The sequence below is a fragment of the Mustelus asterias genome, chromosome 11, assembly GCF_964213995.1.
Source record: "Mustelus asterias chromosome 11, sMusAst1.hap1.1, whole genome shotgun sequence".
In the NCBI taxonomy this organism is placed as follows: domain Eukaryota; kingdom Metazoa; phylum Chordata; class Chondrichthyes; order Carcharhiniformes; family Triakidae; genus Mustelus; species Mustelus asterias.
In genome coordinates this window covers 69,448,878-69,476,353 of record NC_135811.1, presented here as the reverse complement: position 1 = coordinate 69,476,353, position 27,476 = coordinate 69,448,878, and the positions used below count along the sequence as shown (strand labels likewise).

General features: G+C 42.8%; 1 protein-coding gene across 3 annotated transcripts in view; it reads right to left on the bottom strand.

The window, feature by feature from the left end:
* Window positions 1–27,476, bottom strand: part of kansl1b (KAT8 regulatory NSL complex subunit 1b) — a 150,960-nt gene that overhangs the window by 23,353 nt on the left and 100,131 nt on the right. For all 3 annotated transcript variants that reach the window (XM_078223702.1, XM_078223700.1, XM_078223701.1), the window contains exons 5-6: window positions 22,761–22,956; window positions 16,682–16,847 (exon numbers count right to left, since the gene is read on the bottom strand). In XM_078223702.1, coding sequence (XP_078079828.1) covers window positions 16,682–16,847; window positions 22,761–22,956 — 362 coding nt within the window. The remainder of the gene's footprint in view (window positions 1–16,681; window positions 16,848–22,760; window positions 22,957–27,476) is intronic.

Genomic DNA, 27,476 nt, shown 5'->3' with positions numbered 1-27,476 from the left:
GATCGGAATAGTCCATCCATCACCTCTTTGATTTCACTGATGCAAGCTTTACAACAGAGTGCTGAAGAGTCTGGTCGCAAATGGTTGCCTTTATAATGTTGAGTAAGTCAAGGTTAGAATTTCAAATAGCCAGAAAATGCATTCTTTTTGTGTATGCATAATTTCCCCATGAGGGGACAAATAACACACCCTTTTCAAGCTGTCAACTAAACATTTAAAACCATAAAACGAGGCATCCATCCCAGCAACATCAAGTGCCAGTGTGGCAAAAATACAGCACACCAACCTAAATTGCACACATTTACCTGAGAATGAAGCAAACTGCAATAGCTTACAGTAGCAGTCATGGTTAATCACCAGGACAGAAATATATCGGTGGATGTGATTAACTAGTTGCAGTGGTGCTTCTGTGTAGGTTAAGAAACTAAAAGGAAGGGGGAGAAAGAGAGAGAACATGAAATACAGCTAGTTAACCTATTAGTGGTCAGGAAAATGCTTGGAATCTATTAAGGAAGTGATAACAGAGCACTCAGAAAATCATAAAATCATTAGACAAAGGGTTGGCATGGTTTTATGAAAGGGAAAGCATGTTTGACAATTAGAATTTTCTGAGCATCTATCTGAAACAATAAAGGGAATCAGTGGTTATGGTAAATCTGGAACTCAAAAAAGGCATTGGATAAGGAGCCTTCCAAAGGTTTTTGCAGAAAACAAAGGCTCATGAGTACAGGTTAATATATTGGCATGACTGGTCAAAGGCTATAAAACAGAGCAGGAATAAACGGGTTATTTTCAGCTTGACAAGCTGTTATTGGGTGCTTCAAAGATCCATGTTGGGGCCTCAGCTATTTACAATTTATATCCCGATGAAGGGAACCAGTATCATGATCCCAAGTTGTAGACGGCACAAAATTAGATGAGTGAGGTGTGAAACGGGCATAAAGAGGCTGCAAGACAGGTGAAGTGAAAGACTAAATATTTGCATTTATATAGCACATTTTGCAGCCATAGAATCCCGACACTGCTGAAAAAGCCATTCGGCCCATCAAGTCTGCACCAACTCCATTGGACATCTCAAAGTGCTTTTATAGAAAATGGAACTACTTTTGGTCACTGTTGTAATGTAGGAAAAGCAGCAGCCAATTAATGCCCAGAAAGTTCCCACTAACAGCAATGTGATCATGACCAGGTAATAAGGGACGAATACTAACCAGGACACTCCTTGGCTCTTCCCCAATATGGTGTTATGGGAACTTTATATCCAGCAGAGAGAGTATATAATGTTTAAAAACAGCATCTCTGAGGATGCAACACTCTGTCAGTTCTGCACTGGATTGCCAGACCTGATCCCACAACATTGTGTCGCAGAGGCAAGAGTTCTACCAATGGAGTGGCTGCTGACACGTGAATGAGTGAGCAATAAGGAGACTAATGGAGTATAATGTGGGGAAATATTACATTATTCACTTTGATGGGAATAGAAAACAAAACATTTTTTAAATGGCACAAACCTATTACATGCTGGTGATTAGAGGGTATTGCGTGTCTGTACATAGCAAGTTAACATACGGGAACAGCATAAGTAGAAATGCAAATGATATGTTGACCTTTATGACAAGGGGATTGGAGTAAAGAAGTAGCAAGTGTTCTGCAATTGTCGACATCTTCACCTTGGCTGGTGAATTTAAAACATGGGACCACAGTCTTAGACGGTTATTTAGGACTGATAGGAAAAATGTCTTCATTCAAAAGACTGGATCTTTGGAATTCTGTACCTCAGAGAAGGTAGAAATACTCAGTAACTGAGTATCCAAGACAGATTGTGAGGCATTTGGATATTGGGGATATGGGGATAAAGGTAGAGTTAAGGCAGAAGATTAGCTATGACCATTGTGAGTGACAGAAGACTCAAGAGGCCAAGTGGCTTACTTCAGCTCCTATTTCTTACCTTCTATTCCCAATGATTTGATTTATTGTCACATGTATTAACATAGTGAAAAGTATTGTTTCTTGCGCACTATACAGACAAAATGTACCGTCCATAGAGAAGGAAACGAGAGTGTGCAGAATGTAGTGTTACAGTCATAGCTAGGGTGTAGAGAAAGATCAACTTAATGCAAGGTAAGTCCATTCAAAAGTCTGACAGCAGCGGGGAAGAAGCTGTTCTAGAGTCCTCAGATTTTGTATTTTTTTCCCGACGGAAGGAGGTGGAAGAGAGAATGTCCGGGGTGCGTGGGGTCCTTAATTATGTTGGCTGCTTTTCCGAGGCAGCGGGAAGTGTAGGCAGAGTCAATGGATGGGAGGCTGGTTTGCGTGATGGATTGGGCTACATTCACGACCTTTTGCAGTTCCTTGCGGTCTTGGGCAGAGCAGGAGCCATACCAAGCTGTGATACAACCAGAAAGAATGCTTTCTATGGTGCATCTGTAAAAGGTGGTGAGAGTCATAGCTGACATGCCAAATTTCCCACATGCCAATGAAAGCTCACAGACCTCCCTTTAGTTGCATGGTGCAGCCACCATGTGCTAAGTTGGAGTGATACTGAAACGGTCCACATTCAACTGAATGCAGAAACATGATGGTGCATCTGCTGTGAGCATTGACTGTTACAGGAACCTCTGGCCACATGTTTTGACGGCAGGATAACAGCTGCACTGTTTCTGTCAAACTTTTAATAACCTGAAACTTATTGCTTATGAGGGTGGATGCAGCGCAAATAGTGTTCCAGGGTTATAGGGATAGAGCTGGGACTGGGACAGACTGGATAGCTGAGAGCTGGCAAGGAATAGTCTCTGTGCTGTGATGATGATGCCAAATGCAAACGAGAACATAATCATTGTCCAACCTGCTCCTTTCTGATACTGACTCTAAACGACAGATCCATTTCCAGCCACAAGGTGGTGACCCAACCTGCGATAAGAGAGAACACTGCATTCCCCAGAAGCAGATCCTGCTTCAGTAATCCTGCAGCTTCATCCAAAATGACAAAGATAGAGAGACGAGAGGGAGGAGTGGGAGAGAGACGAGAGGGAGGAGTGGGAGAGAACGAGAGAGATAGACCTCCACATATTCTTCTGGATGGAGATCATATCGCGAATCATCGAGCACAGAAGAGGCCCTTCAACCCGAGTCTGCACCAATACATTAGAGCTACCTGACCTCCCACCTAATCCCACCTGTCAGCACTTGGCCCATAGCCTTGAATGTTCTGACGTGCCAAGTGCTCATCAGATACTTTTTAAACACGCGAGACAACCCCCACTCCAGGTAAAAGGATTTTCCTCTCATCCCCCCCGATCAATAAATCCACATTAAATGTTAATCTGTCTTTTTTTCACAGACAGAGATTTTATTTGATTTCTGGTTCTGCTTTTATTTCCCAGGGAACAAAAGAATGACATTCTCACCTTGCAGTAATTGTCACTTATCCCTTTGCACTGGGTAATAAATCCTATTTGAATAGACAAATGAGTGCAAATATCACAGTGGCCTGTGAGATGACGTTGCTGTGCAACATTACTGATTCACAGACCACGGTTAATGGCAGTGAAATTGCTTTGTTACAAAATAACTAAGTATTTTGAAATATTTCCCATATCTATTCGCTCCCATTCCATTTTCAATTTAACTCAATCGTGTTCCATTTTGAGTACGTACGTGACTTGCGCTAAGAATTGAGACAGAACATTAGTGTACATCTCATTGAAAGTGTTAACTATAATTTAGTAATGGTTACTGATAAAACGAACCATATGTCACAGCCTTTCCCATGAGCACCATGCACAGAGCAATGAATGAAGAATGTGTGCTATCTTTGGCACTGTGATTATAGCACGCCATGCAGCATTAATTCTAAAACTACATGTACCAGCTGTAACCATGAAAACCTGTGCAGAAAAACAAAACAATTCTCAGCAAGGTAATACTAACAACTGACCATATATTCTCCCGATTATTCAGTTAAGTGTGCAACTTATGTCTGAGTTTTATCTTGAAATCTTTTTTCCACAGAAAATACTTAAAAAAGTAAAGACTCTTTAAAAATGTAAGCATATTCACACGAGTTGAATGGGACTGAGGCAGTAAATGGTTAATATGTTGTAGTTAAGCTCAGATGTTGTTTTCCATTATGATCTAAATAATAAGCCATTATTAGCAATTACATTTTCAGAAAGCTTTTGATAGGGTCCCGCACAAGAGGTTAATAAACAAAATGAGTGCACATGGGATTGGGGGAAATAAACTGGTTGTGGACTAAGAACTGATTAATGGGCAGAAAACAGTGTAGGAATAAATGGGTCATTTTCAGGTTGGCAGGCTGTGACTAGCTGGGTACCGCAAGGACCAGTGCTTGGGCTCCAGCTATTAATGATCTATTGCAATGATTTGGGTGTGGGGATGAAATGGAATATTTCCAAGTTTGTAAATGACAAAACTAGGTGAAATATGCGAGCTGTGAGGATGTAAAGATGCTTTGAGGGATTTGGACAGGCTATGCAAGCGGGCAGAACTTGACAGATGGAATACAATGTGGAGGAATACAAAATTGTCCACTTCGCTCGGAAAAACTACAGACCAGTCAGTTTGACTTCATTGGTAGGGAAACCTCTGGAAACTATGGGTGGAATTCTCCCAAAGCACCTGCAGCAGGTTCAGTGGTGGGCAGGAGCAAAGAATCGAACCAAAATATCAGAAACCTGCCAGCGTAAAATCACATTGCAATTCACGTGTGAACGCCATTTGCATCTGATGAATGCTGGTTGAAACACCTTCCCGTCAGCATCCCATCAGGCCTTCCAATCTCACATCACACAAAGCATGAGATTACATTGGTCTAAAACCCAACTGATGAGTGGTGTGCCCAAGGCGGTCCTCATTTTGTAGGAGACTTGAGACGAGGGTAACAAAGCCTACGTGCCATGCTGCTACGGTGCTCCTGATGTGCTGTATATCACTCTACCAGAACAGGCTGGTTCCTGCCCTCAATGTCATGCTGGGCTAGACAGCATATTGCTGTTGCTGCCATGGAGCCTCCAGTGTCACCAATTTGGATCAGTTCTGTGCCTGGGGTTGGGGAGTACAGGGGTCTTCTTCCCTCCCCTCCATGCACTGTGCTGCATGAGTCATTGACACAAATGTCCGAAGTTTTACTGAAGTTGGAGTGTGAGGCAAGGGGTTGGGATGCGCTGATAAAGACAAGGAGGGCAATGTGGAATGAGGGGTGTGCAAGGGGGGGCTGGCGTGGTAGGGTGAGGACTCATGATGGCAGACAGAGGGACTAGGAGGTAAATGAAGAGGACGAACAATGGAAGGCAGAGGGAAGGCTGAGGGGACAGGAGCTAGACCCCAACAAGGCTGCATGAAACGTAGACCATCAAGAGGGCCGAAGGAAAAGCACATGTATCACTGGAAGGGGATCCACACAGATCTCAGCTTATGAAATGGATGCCTGTTAGTGTAATATATTAGGGATGGTTCACATGAATACTAAACAGGTTGGGGCTGCAGTGCTTTGTAAAGGTTACTGGTGTCCATAGTCCTCTTTGGAAACAGGAACTATGTCAAGGCTTTCGTTTAAGTTCAAGGGCTGGCAGACAGGAGTCACAAAGCGCAGACATTTCTGCTGAGAACTGGAAAGGAGTCACAGATAGTAGGTCGTCCAGAGCTATGTAAACCTCAGTCTGAAGTTGGTATAGGAGACAATGCCGAAGAGCAGCGGGCATGCAGCAGGAAGCATGGTGAATCCCAGCAGTGAGGGATAAGGGCAATGTGCTCCAAGGCAAAACTGTACAGCCTGGTGTTCAGAGCCGTCCGACATTCAATATCCCCAGGTGTGGTGGGCTCAGTATTGGGCAGCAGAGCCTTCAAACTGGTTAGCTGCCAGCAGGCGTACAAATCAGCTGCCAGTCCGCCAGGAGACATGGAGGGGAATGTGCCGGTGCATAATTAACGAGGTTCAAAGTACAGTATCTGGTGCGGGATCCACCAATCTGTTCAGTAGGAAAGGCACTGCCGGAGACACTCACCACCGCACTTGGACTCAGAAACAGAGATTTCCACTCTTTAATTTGGGACAAAATCAGTAATTACTAGGCAAGTTCAGGATAATTAAGTGAGCATAGATTCATTAAAGGAAAATCATGCTCAACTAACTTGGGAGCTCTTTGAGGAGATAACAAAGAAGGTTGGTAAAGGCTCTGCTGATGTATACAGATTTTCAAAAGGCATTTGATACAGTGCCACGCAACAGGCTGTGAGCAAAATCCCAGCTCATAAAATAAAAGGGAAAGTAGGCATTTAGATAAGAAACTGACTGAGTGACAGGAAACAGAGTGGTGATGAATGGTTGCTTTTGGATTGGAGGATGGTGTGTAGTGGAGTTCCCCAGGGGTCGGTGTTGCTCTTTCTAATGACCTAGACTGTGGTGTTCAGGGCATGATTTCAAAATTTGTAGGTGATACAAAGATTGGAAACTTTGTCAACTGTGATGAGGGTGGTCTTGAACTTCAAAAGGACATGGACATGTTGGTGGATTGGACAGACAAGTGGCATGTAATGTTCAGAGAAATGTGAAGTGATTCATTTTGGCAGGAAGAACATGGAGGGACAATATAAAACAAAGGGAGAAACTAAAAAGGAGGTTCAGGAACGGAGGGATCTCAGTGTATATGTACATAAGTTATTGAAGATGGCAGGGCATGTTGAGAGAACAGTTAATAAAAAATATAGTATCTCAAGACCACAAGACGTATGAGCAGAAATAGGTCATTCGGTCCATCGACTCTGCTCTGTCATTCAATGAGATCATGGCTGATCTAATGTGATAATCCTAACCTCCATTTTGCAACCTTATCCTCATAACCCTTGATCCCTTTACTGATTAAAGAACTGTCTTATCTCAGCTTTGAACATATTTAATGACCCAGCCTGTACAGCCCTTCACAGTAAAGAATGCCACAGATTTACTACCCCCAGAGAAGAAATTCCTCCTCATCTCTGTCTTAAACAGGTGACCCCCTTACTCTGAGATTATGCCCTCTGGTCCTAGATTCTCCCACAAGAAACAACCTTTCAACCCTGTCAAGCCCCTGAGAATCCTATATGTCTCAATAAGGTTGCCTCTTATTCTTCTAAACCCCAATGAGTAGAGGCCCAACCTACCCAAACTTGCCTCATAGGAAAATCCCTCCATATCCGGGACCAATCAGCTTATGAATTGGAGCACTGAGTACAAGAGTAAGGAGGTCATGTTGATTTTGTGTAAGACACTAGTTTAGGCCTCATCTGGAATACTGTATCCAGTTCTGGGCACCATACTTGAGGAAGGATGTGAAGGCATGGAGAGATTACATAAGAAATTCACATGAATTATTTCAGGGATGAGGAACTGTAGATATGAGGATAGATTGGAAATATTGGGTTTGTTCTCCTTGGATACTGAGAGGATACTTGATAGAAGGGTTCAAGATGCTGAGAGATATGGACACGGTAAATAGTGAGAAACTGTTCCCACTCGAGAAAGCATCACAGAGGAAAAGCTTTTTACCCAAAGGATGGCTGGAGTCTGGAACAAACTTCCCAAGAGGGTGGTGAAGGCAGGTTCGATCGAGGTATTCAAAAGGGAATTGGATTGCTATCTGAAAAGAATGAATGTGTAAGGTTACGGGGATAAGGCAGGGGAGTGGAACTGGGTAGAATGCTCTCTCAGAGAGCTAGTGCAGACTCAATGGGCCAAATGGCCTCCTTTGCACTGTGAAGAGTCTGTGAAAGCAGAATTAGAGTATTTCTTGAATGGCGAGAAGCTGGGAAGTCTTGAACTTCAAAGGGACTGAAAGCTAACTTGCAGGTATAGCAAGTCATTAGGAGGCAAATGGTATGTCTGTCTTTCTTAGATGATGATTTGAGTATAGGAGCAAAGATGTCTTACAGCAATTATATAGAGCCTTGGTGAGACTGTACTTGGGGTTGTATGGGCAGTTTTGGTCTCCTTACCTAATGTAAGATGTACTTTCCATACAGGAAGTGCAACAAAGGTTTACTGAACTAACTCCTGGGATGGAAAGATTTTCCTTTTAGGAAGGATTAAATAGACTGGGCCTTTATTCTCTGGAGTTTAGAAGAATGAGGTGATCTCATTGAAACATAGAAAATTCTTACAGGGTTTGACAGGGTAGATGCAGGAATAATATTTCCTCTTGAAGCAGGGAGACAATTTCAGAATACAGGACAGGCCATTTAGGATTGAGAAGAAGAAGAATTTCTTCCCTCAGAGGAGAATAGTGAATCTTTGGAATTCTCTGCTCAAGAAGGCTGTGGAGGTTGTCCTTGAATATGATCAAGGGATCGAGAAGAGTGCAGAAAAATGGTGTTGAAGGAGGTGGTCAACCAGGATCTCACAATGGCAGAACAGGCTCGAAGGGCTGAATGGTCCAAGCCTGTTCCTATTTCTTATGACGCACACTGTGGAGCAACTCAGGCAGTCCCATTCCTCTGTTCTATCCCCATATCCCTGTAAGTTTTTTCCCTCAAGTGCCCAGCCAAATTCTTTTTGAAATTATTGATAGTCTACTTTCTACCACCCTCCTGGGCAGCAAATTCCAGGCCATTACAAAGGTTATTCCTGACATACCCCTTTCCCCTTTCCAAAATCTGTGTCCCTCCTAGCCCTGCCACCATCAGCTTTGTCTACCTTCTCTAAGCCAGCCATAACCTTGTATACATAGAAACATAGAAGTATTGATCGAGTGGACAGTCAGAGGCTTTTTCCCAGAGCTGAAATGGTTGTCACAAGAGGATACAGGTTTAAGGTGCTGGGGAGTAGGTACAGAGATGTCAGGGGTAAGTTTTTCACTCAGAGGGTGGTGGGTGCGTGGAATGGGCTGCCAGCAACGGTGGTGGAGGCGGATTCGATAGGGTCTTTTAAGAGACTTTTAGATAAGTACATGGAACTTAGTCAGATAGAGGGTTATAGGTAAGCCTAGTAATCGCTACGGTAGGGACATGTTCGGCACAGCTTTGTGGGCTGAAGGGCCTGTATTGTGCTGTAGTTTTTCTATGTTTCTAACCTTGTATACCTTCATCAATTCTCCCCACAATCTCCTTTGCTCTATGAACAATCACAGTTCCTCCAAGAAATGAGAGAAAATGAAAGGAAACTACAGGTCAATGCACTTAAAATCCTGAAATCTATCATTGAGGAGGTTATAGTGGGGCACTTAGAAAATCTCGATGCAATCAGGCAGAGTCAACACTGTTCTGTGAAAGGGAAATCATGGTTGACTAACTTATTGGAGATCTTTGAGGAAGTAACCATCATGGTAAACATGTGGCTGTGCTATACTTCAATTTCCAGAAGGCATTTGACATGGTGCCACATAAAAGGTTACTATGCAAAATAACAGCTCATTGTATAGTGTGTAACATATTAATTAGCATCAATAGAGGATTGGTTAGCTAGTAAAATGGCATAAATTTCAGGTTGGCAAGATGTAACGAATTCAGTGCCACAAGGATGAGTGTTGGGGCCTCAATGTTTTACAATTTATATCAATGACCTGGATAAAAGGACCAAACATATGGTTGCTAAATATGCTGATGACACAAAGGTAGGCAAAAATCTAAGCTGGGACGAGGACAAAAGGAGTTGACAAAGGGATATAGATACGCTAAGTGGACAAAGATTTGCAGATGGAGTATAATGCGGGCAAATGTGAACTTGTCCACTTTGGCAGAAAGAATAAAAATGCAGCATATTATCTAAATGGATTAAGATTACAGAGCTCCAATGCACACAGGGATCTGGGTATCTGGTACATAAATCACAAACAGTTAGTCTGCTGCTTTAGGAAGTGATTCAGAAGGCAAATGGAAAGCTGTCATTTATTGCAAAGGCAGTGGAATATTGAAGTAGGAATGTTTTCCTACAGTTGTACAGAGCATGGTAAGACCACATCTAGAATACTGTGCAAGTTTTGATCTACTTATGAGTTAGAAGCAGTTCAGAGAAGGCTCACTTGTCTGATCCCTGGGATGGGGGTTTTATCTTCTAAGGAAAGGTTGGACAGGCTGGATCTGTATCTGTTGGAATTTAGAAGATTGAGAGGTGATCTTATTGAAACATAGAAGATCCTGAGGGAATTTGATAGGGTGGATGCTGAAAGGATGTTTTTCCTTGTGGGAAACACTTGGACTTGGAAGCACAGTTTAAAATAAGGGGACTCCCATTCAAGACAGTTGAGAATAATTTTTTTTGGAAGTCTGCTCCACAAAAAGTGGTGGAGGGCAGGTCATTGAATATTTTTGAGGCAGAGGTAGAGAGATCTTTGACTAATAAGGGAGTCAAAGGTATAGGCAAGAATGAGAGGCCACAATCAGATCAGCCATGATTGTACTGAATGGCGGAGCAGGCTCAAGGCCCCAGATCGCCTACTCCAGTTCCTAATTTGTATGTTCATATGTTGGTGAACAGGACTTTCGCTAGGCTGAACTGCCCTGTCTGATGCCTGGAACAATGTGTAAAAGTTATAGGAACTGGAATAGACCATCAGCCCCTTCAGCCTGTACAGCCAATCAACGAGGTCAAGATTGATCTTTGCACCATATTCCCTTAAACCTTTGAAAAGCAAACAATCTCAGATTTAACATTTAGAACTGATTTAGCATCAACTACCATTAGTAAACGAGAGCTCTAACCTTCTACCACCTTTTTTTCCTAAAGGTTTTTCATGATTTCACTCCTGAAAGTATGCTCCTAATCTTGAACCTGCAGTTTATTTATTCAAAGACTCAAATCCCCAGATTTATTCCCTGGCATTTACAAATTTAGCAAGATTTGATCAAAATTTCCAAGTGATTAAGGGGAACAGATAAGGTGGAGAGAGAGAAAATATTTCTGCTACTTAGAGAGTCTATGAGTGGGTTGATAAATTAGAAGATTGGCCATGCTAACTGCCTGGGGTTATGGGGATAGGACAAGGGGTTGGGCCTGAGCAAGATGCTGTTTCGGACAGTTGGTGCAGACGCGATGGGCCAAATGGCCTCCTTCTGCACTGTAGGGAGAGTGTTCTGTGGTTCAGAACTCTCCCCGCACAAACGGCAACTCATTTAACATTAATTGTTAACACTCAAACAGACAACTCTTCTGATAAGCAACAGCATCCAAGGGTTTGGAGGGTATACATAGTTCAATTACAGATCAGCCACAATCTCAAAGATTGGTGGAGCAGGTTGGAGGGGTTATATGGCCTCCTCCTGGTTAATTACATATTAATTGTGTTTGTTTTTATGCAGCTGGTGGACATGGGTGATTCACTTTACCTCAATAAATACAGTGAAATTGTGATCGAGTTTGATGGTGTATGTTTGTTTGAATGTGCAACTTCATAAATAAATGCTTATAGAAGTTAGTAAAAGTTAGCTCCAGTCCTCCACATCCGAACACTGTTCTAACTCCTGGAATGCAGATATTATTCTGGTAAATCCTTCCAAGGACAATACATCTTCAGGTGTGATGGCCAAAACTGCTAATGGTATTTTGTTGATGATGCCAAACTTGGAGGTGTCTAAGTGGGGATGATACCAATCGACCATAACAGGACATAGATAGGCTAGCTGAATGGCTAGACAGGTGACAGATGGAATTTAATGAGAAAATTTGAGAGGCGATTCATCTGGCAGAGGGGATAAGGAGATGCAGTATAGACTTAATGGCATTGTCTTGAAGAGTGCAGGCACAGAGACACCTTAGGGCTCATGTGCATAGATCTTTGAAGTGGGAGAATACATTGACAGGGTAATTAGCAAAGTGTACAAGAGCTTGGGATTCAAAATGAGAGATTTTGAGTACAAGATCAGGGAAGATGTGGAGATGCCGGTGTTGGACTGGGGTGGGCACAGTAAGAAGTCTCACAACACCAGGTTAAAGACCAACAGGCTTATTTGGTAGCACGAGCAGTCAGAGCGCTGCTCCTTCATCAGGTGAGTGGAGAGTTGGGTTCACAAACAGGGCATATATGGACACAGATTCAATTGCAAGATAGTGGTTGGAATGCGAGTCTTTACAGATAATCAAGTCTTTACAGGTACAGACAATGCGAGTGGAGAGAGGGTGAAGCACAGGTTAAAGAGATGTGAATTGTCTCAAGCCAGGACAGTTAGTAGGATTTTACAAGCCCAGGCCAAATGGTGGAGGTTACACATTGACAGATCAAGTTATGTTGAATCTTTATAAAGCTCCGGTTAGGTTCCAACTAGAGTTTTGCATCCAGTTCTGGTCAGCACATTTTAGGAAGAATGGGAGGGTGCAGAAGAGATTTACCAGAATGGTTCCAGGGATGAAGGATTTTAGCTACAAGATTCGCTCTGGGTTACTCTACAGAGAGCTGACAAGGACTCAGTGAGCTGAATGGCACCCTTCTGTACTGATTCTGATTCATGTGATTTCAGGTGTGGTCTAACCAGGGATTCATGCAGATGAAGCATGACTTCTATCCCCTTGTATTCTTTATAAAGGCCAGCATTTCATTGGCCATTTTGTTATTCTTTATACCTGTTTATTACATTTTTATAAACTATTTACCTGGACCTCCAAGTTTATTTGGATATCCAATGTTTTTCACTATTTAGAAAATATCCTATCTTATTTAAATCCAAAGTAGATGACCTGGCATTTACCTACCTAGAAATCAATTTGCTATAGCTTGTCCCATTCACTTCATCCATGAATATCTCAGTAATTTTAGGCTTCTGTATGCAACGCTATCATATTCCTGTCATCAGGAAATTTATAGAAGCAGCTTTCTATCCCATTATAAGTTGTTAATAAATATGATGAATAAGAGACCCTGACACAGATCCTTGCAGGACACCAATACTCTCAGCTTGTCAAATGGAATACTTGCCCATTTTACCTAATCTCGCTCTCCTGCCACTCACCTAATTTCCTAACTGGGCCTTCAATTTTTTGGACTTCAACTGTAGCTAAAAGTCTCTTATGAGGAACTTCATCAAATGCCTTCTGCAAGTCCATATGAGTAATATCTATAAGTATTCCCGTCAATCACTTTAAGAACAAAGAAAATTACAGCACAGGAACATACTCTTCGGCCCTCTTAGCCTGCACTGACCATGCTGTCCGACTGAACTAAAACTCCCCAACCCCTCTATCCCTCTATTCTCATCCTATTCATATATTTGTCCAGACACCCCTTAAAGCTCACTATCATATCTGGTTCCACTACCTCCCCCAGCAGCGAGTTCCAGGCACCCACCACTTTCTGTGTAAAAAAGCTTGCCTCGCACATCTCCTTTATATCTTGCCCCTTAACCTAAGTCCCTTAGTAATTGACTCTTCTACACTGGGAAAAAGCTTCTGACTATCCACTCTGTCCATGCCCCTCTTGTAGACTTCTATCAGGTCGCCCCCTCAACCTCCGTCATTCCAGTGAGAACAAATCAAGTTTCTCCAACCTCTCCTCAAAACTAATACCAGGCAACATCCTGGTAAATCTTTTCTGTATCCTCTCCAAATCCTCCACATCCTTCTGGTGGCGCGGCAACCAGAATTGAACACTATATTCCAAGTGCAGCTTAACTAAGGTTCTATAAAGCTGCAACATGATTTATCAATTTTTAAACTCAATGCCCCGGCTGATGAAGGCCCTATGCCTTCTTGACTACCTTCTCCAGCTGCGTTGCCACTTTCAGTGACCTGTGTACCTGTACACCCAGATCCCTTTGCCTATCAATACTCCAAAGGGTTCTGCCATTTACTGTATATTTCCTATCTGTATTAGACCTTCCAAAATGCATTACCTCACACTTGTCCGGATTAAACGCCATCTGCTATCTCTCTGCCCAAGTCTCCAACCGGTCTATATCCTGCTATATTCTTTAATGGTCCTCATCGCTATCCGCAATTCCACCAACCTTTGTGTCGTCCGCAAACTTACTAATAAATCCAGTTACATTTTCCTCCAAATCATTCATATATGTTACAAACAGCAAAGGACCTGCCACTGATCCCTGAGGAACGCCACTTGTCACACAGCCCTCCATTCAGAAACACACCCTTCCACTGCGACCCTCTGTCTTCTATGACCAACGTAAGAAGTCTCACAACATCAGGTTAAAGTCCAACAGGTTTATTTGGTAGCAAATACCATAAGCTGTCAGAGAGCTGCTCCTTCGTCAGATGGAGTGGAAATGTGCTCTCAAACAGTGCACAGAGACACAAAATCATGTTACAGAATACTGATTAGAATGCGAATCCCTACAGCCAGCCAGGTCTTAAAGGTACAGACAATGTGGGTGGAGGGACCATTAAACACGGGTTAAAGAGATGTGTATTGTCTCCAGACAGAACAGCTAGTGTTCTGTCGGGAGACAATACACATCTCTTTAACCTGTGTTTAATGGTCCCTCCACCCACATTGTCTGTACCTTTAAGACCTGGCTGGCTGTAGGGATTCGCATTCTAATCAGTATTCTGTAACTTGATTTTGTGTCTCTGTGCACTGTTTGAGAGCACATTTCCACTCCATCTGACGAAGGAGCAGCGCTCCGAAAGCTTATGGCATTTGCTACCAAATAAACCTGTTGGACTTTAACCTGGTGTTGTGAGACTTCTTACTGTGTTCACCCCAGTCCAACACCGGCATCTCCACATCATGACTTCTATGACCAAGCCAGTTCTGTATCCATCTTGCCAGCTCACTTCTGATCCCATGCAACTTCACTTTCTGCACCAGTCTGCCATGAGGGACCTTGTCAAAGGCCTTACTGAAGTCCATGCAGACAACATCTACTGCCCTACCCTCAATCATCTTCATCACTTCCTTGACAAACTCAATTAAGTTAGTGAGACACAACCTCCCCTTCAGCAAACCAGGTTGCCTCTCGCTAATACATCAATTTATTTCCAAGTGGGAGTGAATCCTGTCACGAAGAATCCTCTCCGATTAATTTCTCACTGACACAAGGCTCACCGGCCTGTCATTACCTGGATTATCCTTGCTACCTTTGTTTAACAAAGGAACAACATTGGCTATTCTCCTATCCTTTGGGACCTTCCCTGTCGCCAGTGAGGATACAAAGATTTCTCTCAAGGCCCCAGCAATTTCCTCCCTTGCCTCTCAGTATTCTGGGGTATATCCCATCAGGCTCTAGGGACTTGCCTACCTTAATGTTTCTCAAGAACCCCAATACCACCTCCTTTTTGATCTCAACATGACTCAAATTATCTACACGCCTTTCCCCAGAATCATCATCCACCCTCTTTGGTGAAGACTGACGCAAAGTACTTATTTAATACCTCGCCATTTAGTCATTCATCTCTTCAAAACAATCAATCAGGTGCATGTGGCTTGACCAGTCCTTTACAAATCCATGTGGACTTTCTTTAAATATTAGCAACCATTGGCTCAACCATATTCCATGACCCACATCATTCCAATATAGGAGCCAGGCTGCTCATTGATGATTGCGGCATGTTCAGATCCATTAGAAAACAAAACATTCAGGATTAGTAACTAATTTCAGCACTATACAAGTGTCAGGAAATGATCATTTCCAACGATATCAATAAATCTCACCCATGATATTTAATGCCATTCTCATCACCAAATTCACCACCATCAGTATCTCAGGGTCAACAACGACCAGAAATGTAAGTGGACCAGTAACATCCAGGATAAGACAGCCTGGTTGATTGGTATCCCACCAACCACCTGAAACATCTGCTTCCTTGACCATTTGTATACAGTATTTGCAAGGACATATTATCTACAGGATGCAATGTAGCAACTTGGCAAGGATTCTTTGGCAACATCTCTCATCTAGAAGGGCAAGAGCAGCAGTTAAAAAACAAATTACTGCCAATACAGTAAGAGTCATCCAGACTCAAAACGTTAGCTTTATTCTCTCCCCACAGATGCTGTCAAATCTGCAGAGATTTTCCAGCATTTTCTGTGCAAGAGCAGCAGTTGCTTGGGAACATGACCAACTCTTAAGTTCTCCACCATCCTAGCTCGAAAATACATAATTCCTTCATCACTTCTGTGTCAAAATCCTGGACAGCTTTCCCAAATAGCACTGTGTGAATATCTTCATCATAGGGACTCGGCTAGTTCAAGAAAGCACCTCACCAATACCGCCTCAAAATCAATTGGGGATGAATAATAAATATGGACCTTGCCAGTGTCACCCATTTTCCACGAGTTAACATAAACAAGGGTGGCATGTAACTTAGAGAAAGGAGCAATTAAAATATAAACGGGGACCCATGGTGGGCAATATACAATGGGGCATTAAGAATCTCAGTGTAACACAGTGTAATGAGATAACAACCTGGAGCACATACTATAGAACTGGAACACCAACAACTGGAGCTGATGTGCAATCAACATAAAACCTGAAAGATATACAAGGAGAATATAAGTAGGAACACACTAAAATACAATCAGGAGCACTTACCATGCAATTAGATCATAAGCTTCAACTCAATGAGTTCACAAAAAAATGCAAACTGCAATACACAATTTAAGCCAAATATCCCAGAGGTGCGGGAGTCAGTAAAATCACATCACATTCAGACCAGGTAATGATGCTCATTGTCTCAGTCATGTAATTAATACTTTCATTGCAGCCATCACACAGGTGGATTTACAGTTTTTAGAGAACTTACCATCAGAAAGTGAAAGGACTGGGTGGAGACAGGGATCTAACAACGCTAGCCGCTCTGACATGGACATGTCATATCGATTCTCAAGTAACTCAGAATTCTTGGAGCCACACATAATGCAAGATGTTGTGACATCACAGTTACATCGCACGGAAAGATGACGTTGGGTCTGTAAACAGGCACAGGAAAAACAATCCGTGATTGGCAGTAAGCACTGTACAAAGTAAAACATACAAAACACAACATTCTGGGTGTGTGGTTAAAATTGTAAAGCTTGCAGCATAATCTCTGCACTAAAAACCAGATTAGTATGATCATGCATAGAATCCTCCATGGCGCGGCTCACCACATCTTTCTAGTTACCAACAGAGATACAACTGCGACCTTTGTGGTTTGAGTGCAGATGCACAGGCACCAAACCTCCCCTTTCCAAGTTCCTGATGGTGGTCAATGTCTAACAGCTGATGGATCAAATGAGAGAGGGCTCAGTGGGGAAATCATGGGTCAAGGTTTGTATAATTAGGCTGCGACCGAAACATCCTTGAAAATCCCACTAATTAAACCAATTCAGCTGTGATGCAGTGACACTTCATAAACAGAAATTGGGCAGCCACTAAAAACGACACCAAGTTCAAAATTGGTCAGGGTGGGAACCAAGCAGTCATACTACGTACAAGACCTGAGTATTCACTCACTACCTCTTTGTAGGACGAGATGGAAGAAGTAGTCAAGAGCGTTTCCATATCAGACAGTCTTTGAACATATAGACATCAGGTAAGGAAGGACAAAAATGTGATAACCATCTAAAACCTTGAAGGTCCAGTGACTGTTTTGAAATCCTGAGATAGATTACACCTGGGCAGGATTTTCCAGCCCTTCTTGCTGGCAAGATCTACTGGTCCCAGTGAAGGTAACCTCTCGCGGTAGAATCCCCATGCAAAATGCCATAGACTTTGGCAGGACCGCAAGATCTCACTGGTGGCCAGTGGTGAGCCGCCTCCGCCACAGGTGAACATACCATGGGGTAGGAGGGGTGGAAAATCCAGTCTCCATCTCTTGCATCACCTGGTGCCATGCTCCATTGAACAATCTCAATAATAGACAGGTGAAATTTTTCCAAATCCTTGCAGGTATTTAGAGACACAAGGACTGATTAGGGACAGTCAACATGAGTTTGTGAGTGGAAAATCATGTCTCACAAATTTGATTGAGTTTTTTGAAGGGGTAACCAAGAAGGTAGATGAGGGCAGTGCAGTTGATGTTGTCTACATGGACTTCAGCAAGGCCTTTGACAAGATACCACATGGTAGGTTGTTGCATAAGGTTAAATCTCACAGGATCCAGGGTGAGATATCTAAATGGGTACAAAATTGGCTTGATGACAGAAGCCAGAGGGTGGTTCTAGAGGGTTGTTGTTCAAACTGGAGGCCTGTGACCAGCGGTGTGCTTCAGGGATCAGTGCTGGGACCACTATTATTTGTCATTTATATTAATGATTTGGATGAGAATATAGGTTTATATATATAGAATATATGAGAATATAGAATATAGGCTTGGGTCACTGTCTGTGTGGAGTTTGCACATTCTCCTCGTGTCTGGGTGGGTTTCCTCCGGGTGCTCCAGTTTCCTCCCACAGTCCAAAGATGTGTGGGTTAGGTTGATTGGCCATGCTAAAAATTGCCCCTTAGTGTCCTGGGATGCGTAGATTAGAGGGATTAGCGGGTAAAATATGTAGGGATATGGGGGTAGGGCCTGGGTGGGATTGTGGTCGGTGCAGACTCGATGGGCCGAATGGCCTCTTTCTGTGCTGTAGGGTTTCTATGATTATAGAGGTCTATAAAATAAATGAGAGGCATAGATCAGCTAGATAGTCAATATATTTTCCCAAAGGTCAGGAGTCTAAAACTAGAGGGCATAGGTTTAAGGTGAGGAGGGAGAGATACAAAAGCGTCCAGAGTGGCAATTTTTTCACAGAGGGTGGTGAGTGTCTGGAACAAGCTGCCAGAGGTAGTTGTAGAGGCGGGTACAATTTTGTCTTTTAAAAAGTGTTTAGACAGTTACTGGGTAAGATGGGTATAGAGGGATATGGGCCAAATGCAGGCAATTGGGACTAGCTTTGGGGTTTAAAAAGGGCGGCATGGACAAGTTGGGCCGAAGGGCCTGTTTCCATGCTGTAAACCTCGATGACTCTATGACAGCACTCATCAGGGAGCAGAGGCCATGGCAAGGATTTGGCAGCTGAGATTGCATGTACAAGAGAATCGGGACACTTTTCATTGGTGGACAACAACACGCAAAAATGATAATTTAGTAGCAAATCTAACTGCACAGTGACAATTAGGAAGACAAAATACATGTTAACAACCAAACTGAAATTATTGAACATCTGACACGATCACACCCAAGTAACTGACAAAACATACTAGAATCATACAGGACAGGAGGTAGTTTCTGGTTCATCATGTATGTGCTGGCTCTTTGTAAGAGGTATTCCCTTACTTACTCTTCTTCCATACCCTGCAAAGTTCTTGTTTTCAAGTACCTATCCAATTCTCTTTATGTTATGCTTGAACTGGATTCAAAAATGCATTCCAAACCATAACATGATGCATAAAAAGTCTCATCTCCTCTTTAGTCCTTTTGCCAATTATCTTAAATCCAGTCACCTTGTAGTACAGACTAGAGTATTGCTGAAAAAAGTGAGTTCGAGTCAGAGGTTTACAGCACAGAAAAAGGCTCTTCGGCCCATCACTTCTGCGCTGGTCAAAGGCAAACCACCCAACTATTCTAATCCCATTTTCCAGCACTTGGTCCATAGTCTTTTATATCTTGGCATCGCAAGTGCACATCTAAATACTGCTTAAATGCCTCCACCACCCCTTCAGCAGTAAGTTCCAGATTCCGACCACCCTCTGGGTGAAAAGGCTTTTCTTCACATCCTCTCTAAACCTCCTGCCCCTTACCTTAAATCTATGATCTATGCCCCCGGGTCATTGATCCTTCCACCAGGGGAGGTTTCTTCCTTGGCTACTCTATGCCCCATATAATTTTATACATCTCAATCATGTCCCCCTCTTCTCCTCTGCTCCAAGGAAAGCAACCCCAGTATATCCCGTTGAAGATTTCCCTCTTGCACTCATCAGGCCAGATTTGCAGGAATCCCTTTGTAATTTAGTATTTTTGCAAATCTGCCCTAATGTATTCAAGAGGAAAGCTTCAACAGAATGTTTCGTTTTTTCTGCAACATTTTCCTACCACTGGAAATGGTTTCTCTTTAGTTACTCCCAAAATCTCAATTTTGAACGCTTTTCTTGGCTCCACACAACTGAAATAAACTGTGCGGAGTTTGCACATTCTCCCCATGTCTGCGTGGGTTTCCTTCGGGTGCTCCAGTTTCCTCCCATAGTCCAAAGATGTGCAGGTTAGGTTGATTGGCCATGCTAAATTGCCCATGGTGTCCCGGGATGTGTAGGTTAGAGGGATTAGCAGGGTAAAAATGTGTGGGGTTGTGGGGATAGGGCCTGGAGTGGGATTGTTATCAGTGCAGACTCGATGGGCCGAATGGCCTCCTCCTGCACTGTAGGGTTTCTATGATTTCCCATCAGTTGCCATCTCGGTATATCCAACTGGTGACCCCATATTCTGGAGCCCAACCAAACACTCTACTGTCTCCTAACTCCAATTTACCATCCTACGTGCCATCCACCACAATATCCCGAGGTCTTGTGGCACAGTGTTTAGCGTCTCTGCTTTTGAGCCAGAGCTCAGGATTCACGTTCCACCCTGGGACTTGATGGTCAAGGAATTAAGACAGCCAATAGGCTGAGCGTCGATTTATAATTCTTCCAACACACGCCAACGATAAGATACCTGGTCGGATAGGCAATGGAAAGAAAATTGGAGCCTCTACCATCACTATCTATTGTTCCAACTAAAACACGCATGTAAAAATGCAAGTTGCCATAGCTTTCTGGATGTTGACTCTACGAGTGAACTGTAACATACTGCCGCAATATCTAATCTCAACCAAACTTTTCACGTCTCCTAACTTTAACCATGTATTTCCCAATCCCTATCAACCAACCACTGACTTGAGCATACATTATTCTTTCATTGACATGGAGTCAAAATCGTGGAATTCTACATAATGGGAGCATATTCATCATATGGATTACAGTGATTTAGAAAGACAGCCCACTGCAATCATCTCAAGTACAACAAAGGATGGATAATAAATGCTACTCTTGCCAGTGATATCCATATTCCAAAAATGAATAAAAAACTATTCTCTAAACTCCAGCTAGTCACTAACATACGTGGCCTAATCATCCCACATCCCCAAATTAACCAGTTTTAATTACTGGGGAGTAGGTATAGAGGAGATGTTAGGGGTAGGTTTTTCACTCAGAGGGTGGAATCGGCTGCCGGTAGTGGTGGTGGAAGCGGATTCGATTGAGTCTTTTAAGAGACTTTTGGATAGGTTCATGGAGGTTAGTAAGATAGAGGGTTATAGATTAGCCTAGAAGGTAAGGAAATTGTTCGGCGCAACTTGTGGGCCGAAGGGCCTGTTTGTGCTGTAGCTTTTCTAGTTCTATGTTCTATTAACCCACACTCCCCATCTGTTCACCACCTTCAATACACCAAACTAACCCGAATTATTTCCTACTCCAAAATGACCCCACCAATATATTTAACTGTATCCTAACCCTCTCTTATAGTGTTGCTTTAATTTGTGTCACAACCCAACTGCCCTTTGGCTGCAAAAAGATAACAATGAATTTCCCAGCATGGCATGTGCATTACCCCTGGTTTGCATCATTAATTAAGCACACCATAAAGTTTCTAATTTGAGAATTTAATTCAATATCCTATGCATAAGCCTTCAAAATACAGAGTCATAGAGCAATACAGCACAGAAACAGACCCTTGTGCTCAACCCATCCATGGTGCCCTCCCAGCTAGTCCCAGTTGCCCGGGTTTGGCCCACATTCCACTAATCCTTTCCCATCCAAGTACTTATCCAAATGCTTTTTAAATGTTGCTATTGTATCTGCCTCAACCACTTTCGCTGGCAGCTCATTCCATATATGCACCACTCTGAAGAAGTTGCCCCTCAAATCCCTTTTAAATCTTTCCCCTCTCACTTTAAACCTATGCCCTCTAGTTTCAATTCCCCTTCCCTGAGAAAAAGATTTTGTGCGTTCATCCTATCTATGCCCCTCATGACTGTATACACTTCAATAAGGTCACTTCTCACTCTCCTACATTCCAGAGAATAAAAACTCTCCCTATAACTCAGGCTCACGAATCCTGGCAACATCCTCGTAAATCTTCTTTGCACTCTTTCCAATTTACCAATGTCTTTCCTATAACAGGATGACCAAAATGGTACACAATACTCCAAGTGTAGCCTCACCAACTACTTACACAATTGTAACATAATGTCCCAACTTCGAGACTCAGTGCCCTAACTGATGAAGGCCAGTGTGCTTCTTCACCACTCTGTCTATCTGTGGCGCCGTTTTCAACAAACTATGTACTCCTAGGTCCCTCTGCCCCTCAACACTCCCCAGGACCCTACCATTCACTGTATAAGTCCCATCCTGGTTTGACTTTCCGAAATGCAATGCCTCGCACTTATCTGTATTTAAATCCATTTGCCAATCCTTGGCCCGCTTCAAGATCTCCCTGCAATTTTTGATGACCACCTTCCCTATCAACGATACCTCCTAATTAAGCATCATCGGCAAACTTACTAACCATGCCTTGTACATTCACATTCAAATCATTGATATAAGTAACAAGTAACAAAGGTCCCAACACCAACCCTTGAGGAACATTCAATGCTTCTGGTGCATTCCTGTCTGTGTTGATGCTCAACCAGTACGATTCAAAACCAACTCCCCTGCCTCAAAACCCTCTACTTTCATCCAATTCTGCCTCAAAGAGAACCCCATCAACCATTTCTATTGGCAAATCATTCATGCTCCAACTTGGTCATGCTCAGTGACCCTGCAGTCTGAAATATTATGGAATTAGGAAAGGTTGTGTTTGTACACTCAACAGTATGTTTTGCACTCACTTTCCGATTTATTGGCTGAATGTTGTTGGGCCTGATGAGCCTCCGTTTTTTGCAGGTCAGCAATGGACGAACTCGAGCTGCGATGCAGGTATTATCGGGCGGCACTGGCAACACATTTAACCTCTGTTTTTTATTTAGTAGCTCCTCAGCATCCGAGCTGTCAGTTGAACTGCTGTCTGGGAGTAAACTGTGAACACTGTTAGGAGAAACAGAATGTGCATGAAGTGTTAAAAAGGTAGAGTTTGCTTCAACTATTGAATTTACAGTCAGCCATTCCCTAATAAATCTCCCATGCCATGTACAAGGGGAAATTTGGTTAAAAATATAATTATATTCACACGTGAAATCCCAGAAACACACTTGCCTCTCAACACATGCAGATTAAGAGCTCAAAGGTTGCTAGTCAAACTTAGTTGCCAGATGTGGTGCTGGGTGAGGGTTTCCGTAGGGAAAGTTTTAAACTACACGAGGTCGAATAAAAAGACTAGATGAGCTATCAAATGCATTCTTTTACAAACCACACGCATAATACAGCATTACACATGCAACTGAGTTTATTTTAAATCCAAGTTCAGTTAAACAGTCTGCCCACATATATATTATCCATCCTCAACATTTTAAACCCCCTGCATTCAGTCAGTACTTCATGACATTTCCTCTAACAAAAAAGTGCCACTCCCAGTTTTCCCTTCAAAATGCCCCCAGTCACAGAATCATCATTTTAGAATAATTGAGATGATGATTTATAAAGAATCATGAACAACAGGCACATTGGGTATGGTATTGTTCTTTTTGGTTCTTGCATTAGAAGAAAACCACAACACTAGGTAAAAAATAACAACACATACTTGTAGACAAATCAACTTCAGCACAATCCAAGATCTCAAACTTGTTTTTTTCATTAATAGATTTATAAACATGGATACAAGGTGAGAAAATAATTCAATTCTGAGACCCAGTTGTTTCGCTCTGGGATACAAAGTCTATGCGCCGTGCTGAGTGCCAAAAGGCTCGATTATGGAGTGAAGTCACGTGCAATTCGCTGCATAGCCACTGCTCAATTCCAAATAACAACCAGCTGCCTCCCAAACAAGTTAACTTCGGTGGCAATGACACTGGATGGTAACATCAGACAACAAATAACACACTGGGACCTGTACGAATTTGGGTTGCATTTTCTTGGCCTCGGTGCTGTGCTATCACATTTGTAAAGGGCAAAAAAAAGTGATATGTTTATGCCAGTCAGAGACTCAAGGTGACGAAAGAGCAGCATTATTCCAGCATGAAGCTCGAACTGCTGGCTTTGAGGTGGGCTATTTCTCAGCAGCTCAGAGACAATTGAATTTACAAATAATAACCCACTCGGTTATTTCTATATCTGCCAAGCTTGAAGCAACAGAGACCTGATGGACAACCAAACTCCCCCAGTTCAGATTCCAGATAAGGTACAGGTCAGGCAAATGTAACGTGGATTCTGAAGCTCTGAGGCAGAAGACTGATCATGTGAGGGGATTTTGGCTGATGCTATTCCATTGCCTCGAGCAAAAGGCAACATTCAAACACCAATTTGCCCAGGAAATTTGTAATTCGGCAAAGTGTCACTGGTGTGCTTCTGAGTGATATCCAAACCAGATCCAAAGAGGTAGAGTACCCATAATCTAACATTTACCTTCCATCTCAAAGGAGGACCTTTGGAAGCTTCAACTTGTTAACAAAGACATCAGTAGATTTCACCATGACTGAAAGACAAAACATTCACCTAGCCAATGCTAACTTATGAATGAGCCCAAAAAGTTATGTAAATTGTTGAGGTACTGGAAGAGTATCAGGGAGGAAAAGGTGTTCTCAATTGGCTGGCCTGTGACAATAGGAGAGAGGTGAAGCAATTCATCTTTCCCAGTAATCTCAATGGGAAAGCAGTTCACGATTAGGCAGGGCACAAAGCATTGGAAAAGACAACTCTGCTAAGAAAGCAGTGTTACCGACCTGGGATGGTTGCTGGCAGAACCGCAAGAGGTTTACTTTGGTGAAGACAGGGAAGCAACTTCAACACAACATGGGATCCCTGACTGTTACTTGGCCATTGGAAGTACAGGCCATGAATATCATGGTCCTTGATCCCAGTACCTCTGGGACCAAATATATCCTGTACTCAGATATCTTCACGTAATTCCCACCTGCGAACAGAATGCCTCAACCATAGCCAGAGCTCTGGTGCATGATTGGTTTGAACATTCCCTATACAATGCACAGTGACTGGAGGTGCAACTTTGAAAACAAAAATACAGCTCTGAAAGGTGTACAAGATTGCCAAGAGTCACATTACCCCCCATCATCCAGAGGGTAATGGACAATATTAATGAAGCAGCCACAACCTTCATGACAGATTGTGCACCTTATTTCCTCAGAGCAAACACAAGTGGCCCAGATACCTTCCAGAACTGGGTTATGCATACAACAGTAGCCTACATTCCTCAGCAGGCTATTCACTGCACTACCTCTTTGGGAAAGATTCTGTTTTCCCAGTGGACAATCCATTTGGGCTCAGCGCACATTCTGAAGGTGATGACAAACTGATGCTTGGATAGCTGAGCGCCATACAAGACTAAATCAAAAATCTGAGATGACATCCAAGACAAGAGAGAGAGAACTCAGAAGGAAAGCATTGCAGAACCACAAGACCATTTATATTGATCTCCCTATTGGTGCAAGAGTATTCTTCAGGTTTTGAAATATAAAGGGATGAAATACGATACAGGATGCCCAGGATCCCCAACATTGTCAAGTGCCTTGACACTCTGTCGTAGTAGTAGTAATTGGAGAACAACCTGTGAAGATTGCTGACGGAGGGGAGCTGCTTGATGCCAGAAGCCTTGAAGATAATGTGGAGCAGCAGACTTGATGGTGCAGCTGAACGTGAAGTGCCAGCTGGCAATGGCTGAAGTGAAGTGCCAGATAATGATGTTGAATCCCAGAATGACCTGTATGCTACAAATTTAGGGGGTGCATCCAAACAAGGCAAGTTAATCCAGTGCCTGCGGAAAATGCAGAAAGTAACTGGGTTTGAAAGCTATTAGAATCCTAGATTACAGCCTTGCTTAACATGGCACACTGATGACAGTTTATATCATGCTAGCAGTGCATACGCTAGTGTTCCAAGGGCTGGTACATGTACTAATGCCCACAATGCCCTGTACTGTGTACTCCCAATCTTGGTGGTACAATAAAGGGAGGTTCCAGGTGCAGCCAGAGGTTTCTTCAATGCAGGCTGGTGTGTGTGGACATGGTGCCCTTGAATGCTCCTGTGAGTGGGTGATGGTCCGGGTCATGTCATCACACTCACTTGGCCAAGAGACACTTTTTACCATTACAAAATATAATTGAAATTCAAACAAAAACAGAATAAACAGTCCATTTTATCCTAACTGGTTCTGCTGCTGTAGGGGCATGAAATTCACTATCTCACTTTCTTCCAACCAGCCGAGCTTGGCAGAATTTAATTATTCTATTACTGGGTTAAATTTATCCTCACCAGGTGACATACCAGGTCACACAGCCATCAGCAAAGGTTTAGAACAAAGACATGATGGAACTGGTGCCACTTCCCAGTGTCTGATGCTCTGACAACATTTCACTCAGGTTACTAGTTTCTCCCAGCAGGGAAGTGACTTGGTGCACAGCCCAACCGTCAGCAGTACAACATTTACCCAGCTTATTAAAAATTGCACGCCTCAAGTACCATTCCACCCACCTCAGTCCTGTGCATCATGTTGCAATCCATGCACATGAAACACTATCACTGTAGATTTCACAAAAACTGAGGCCACTTGGTGATGCCACGGATGAATAATTTAAATGAGGTGACAAAGAGGAATGAAAGTCTAACATGAGTAGTTTTTGTTCAATGGATTGATTTGCCCATGTTATATTCTAGAATTGTATTTTAACTTAGAATCAAAGAGCAAAGACTTTGCTGAAGTACAGAGCCTTTTTAGCTACAAGTAGGGATCAGAAATATTACTACAAGTTTGATTCCTGAATCCCATTCTTTTAAAATTAAGTTACAAAATCTGACAAAGGAGTAGATATTAATGCTGACAGGTTTTGATGAAGAGGGGCAGCAGGAGGTTTGTTTGGTGCATAATCTCCAAGATGGAATGGAGCAACAAAGCTGAATGGGGCCCACTTCTATGTCGTACATATAGTTGTTCCATGTAATCTAACTATTGAAGAACTCCATTAAGTTTCTTACCAACTTGGAGACCATTAAGAGTGGTCTCTTGTGCTATCACATTGGTCTAGTTGCATGGCCAGTGGGGAACTTCAAGACTTTACTGTGCTTGCTGATGTTGGATAGCTCTCAGGCTGCAAGACTGTGTTGTCCTTCATTTCATTTAGACTCGAGACCACTATGTTCTGAGTGTTTTGAACAAAACATACATCCATAGGCTAACCTTGCACTTTTGGCCAAGTGGTTCCTACCCTGGTGCTTCATGCAGTTTTTTGAAAGGACAATTTCAAAAGCAACTGGTACAGCAACCTAGTAAGAAGTCTTGCAACACCAGGTTCAAGTCCAACAGGTTTATTTGGTAGCACAAGTCACTCGCTTTCGGAGCGCTGCCCCATCATCAGGTGAGTGAGAGTTCTGTTCACAAACAGGGCATATAAAGACACAAACTCAATTTATAAAATAATGGTTGGAATGAGAGTCTTTAC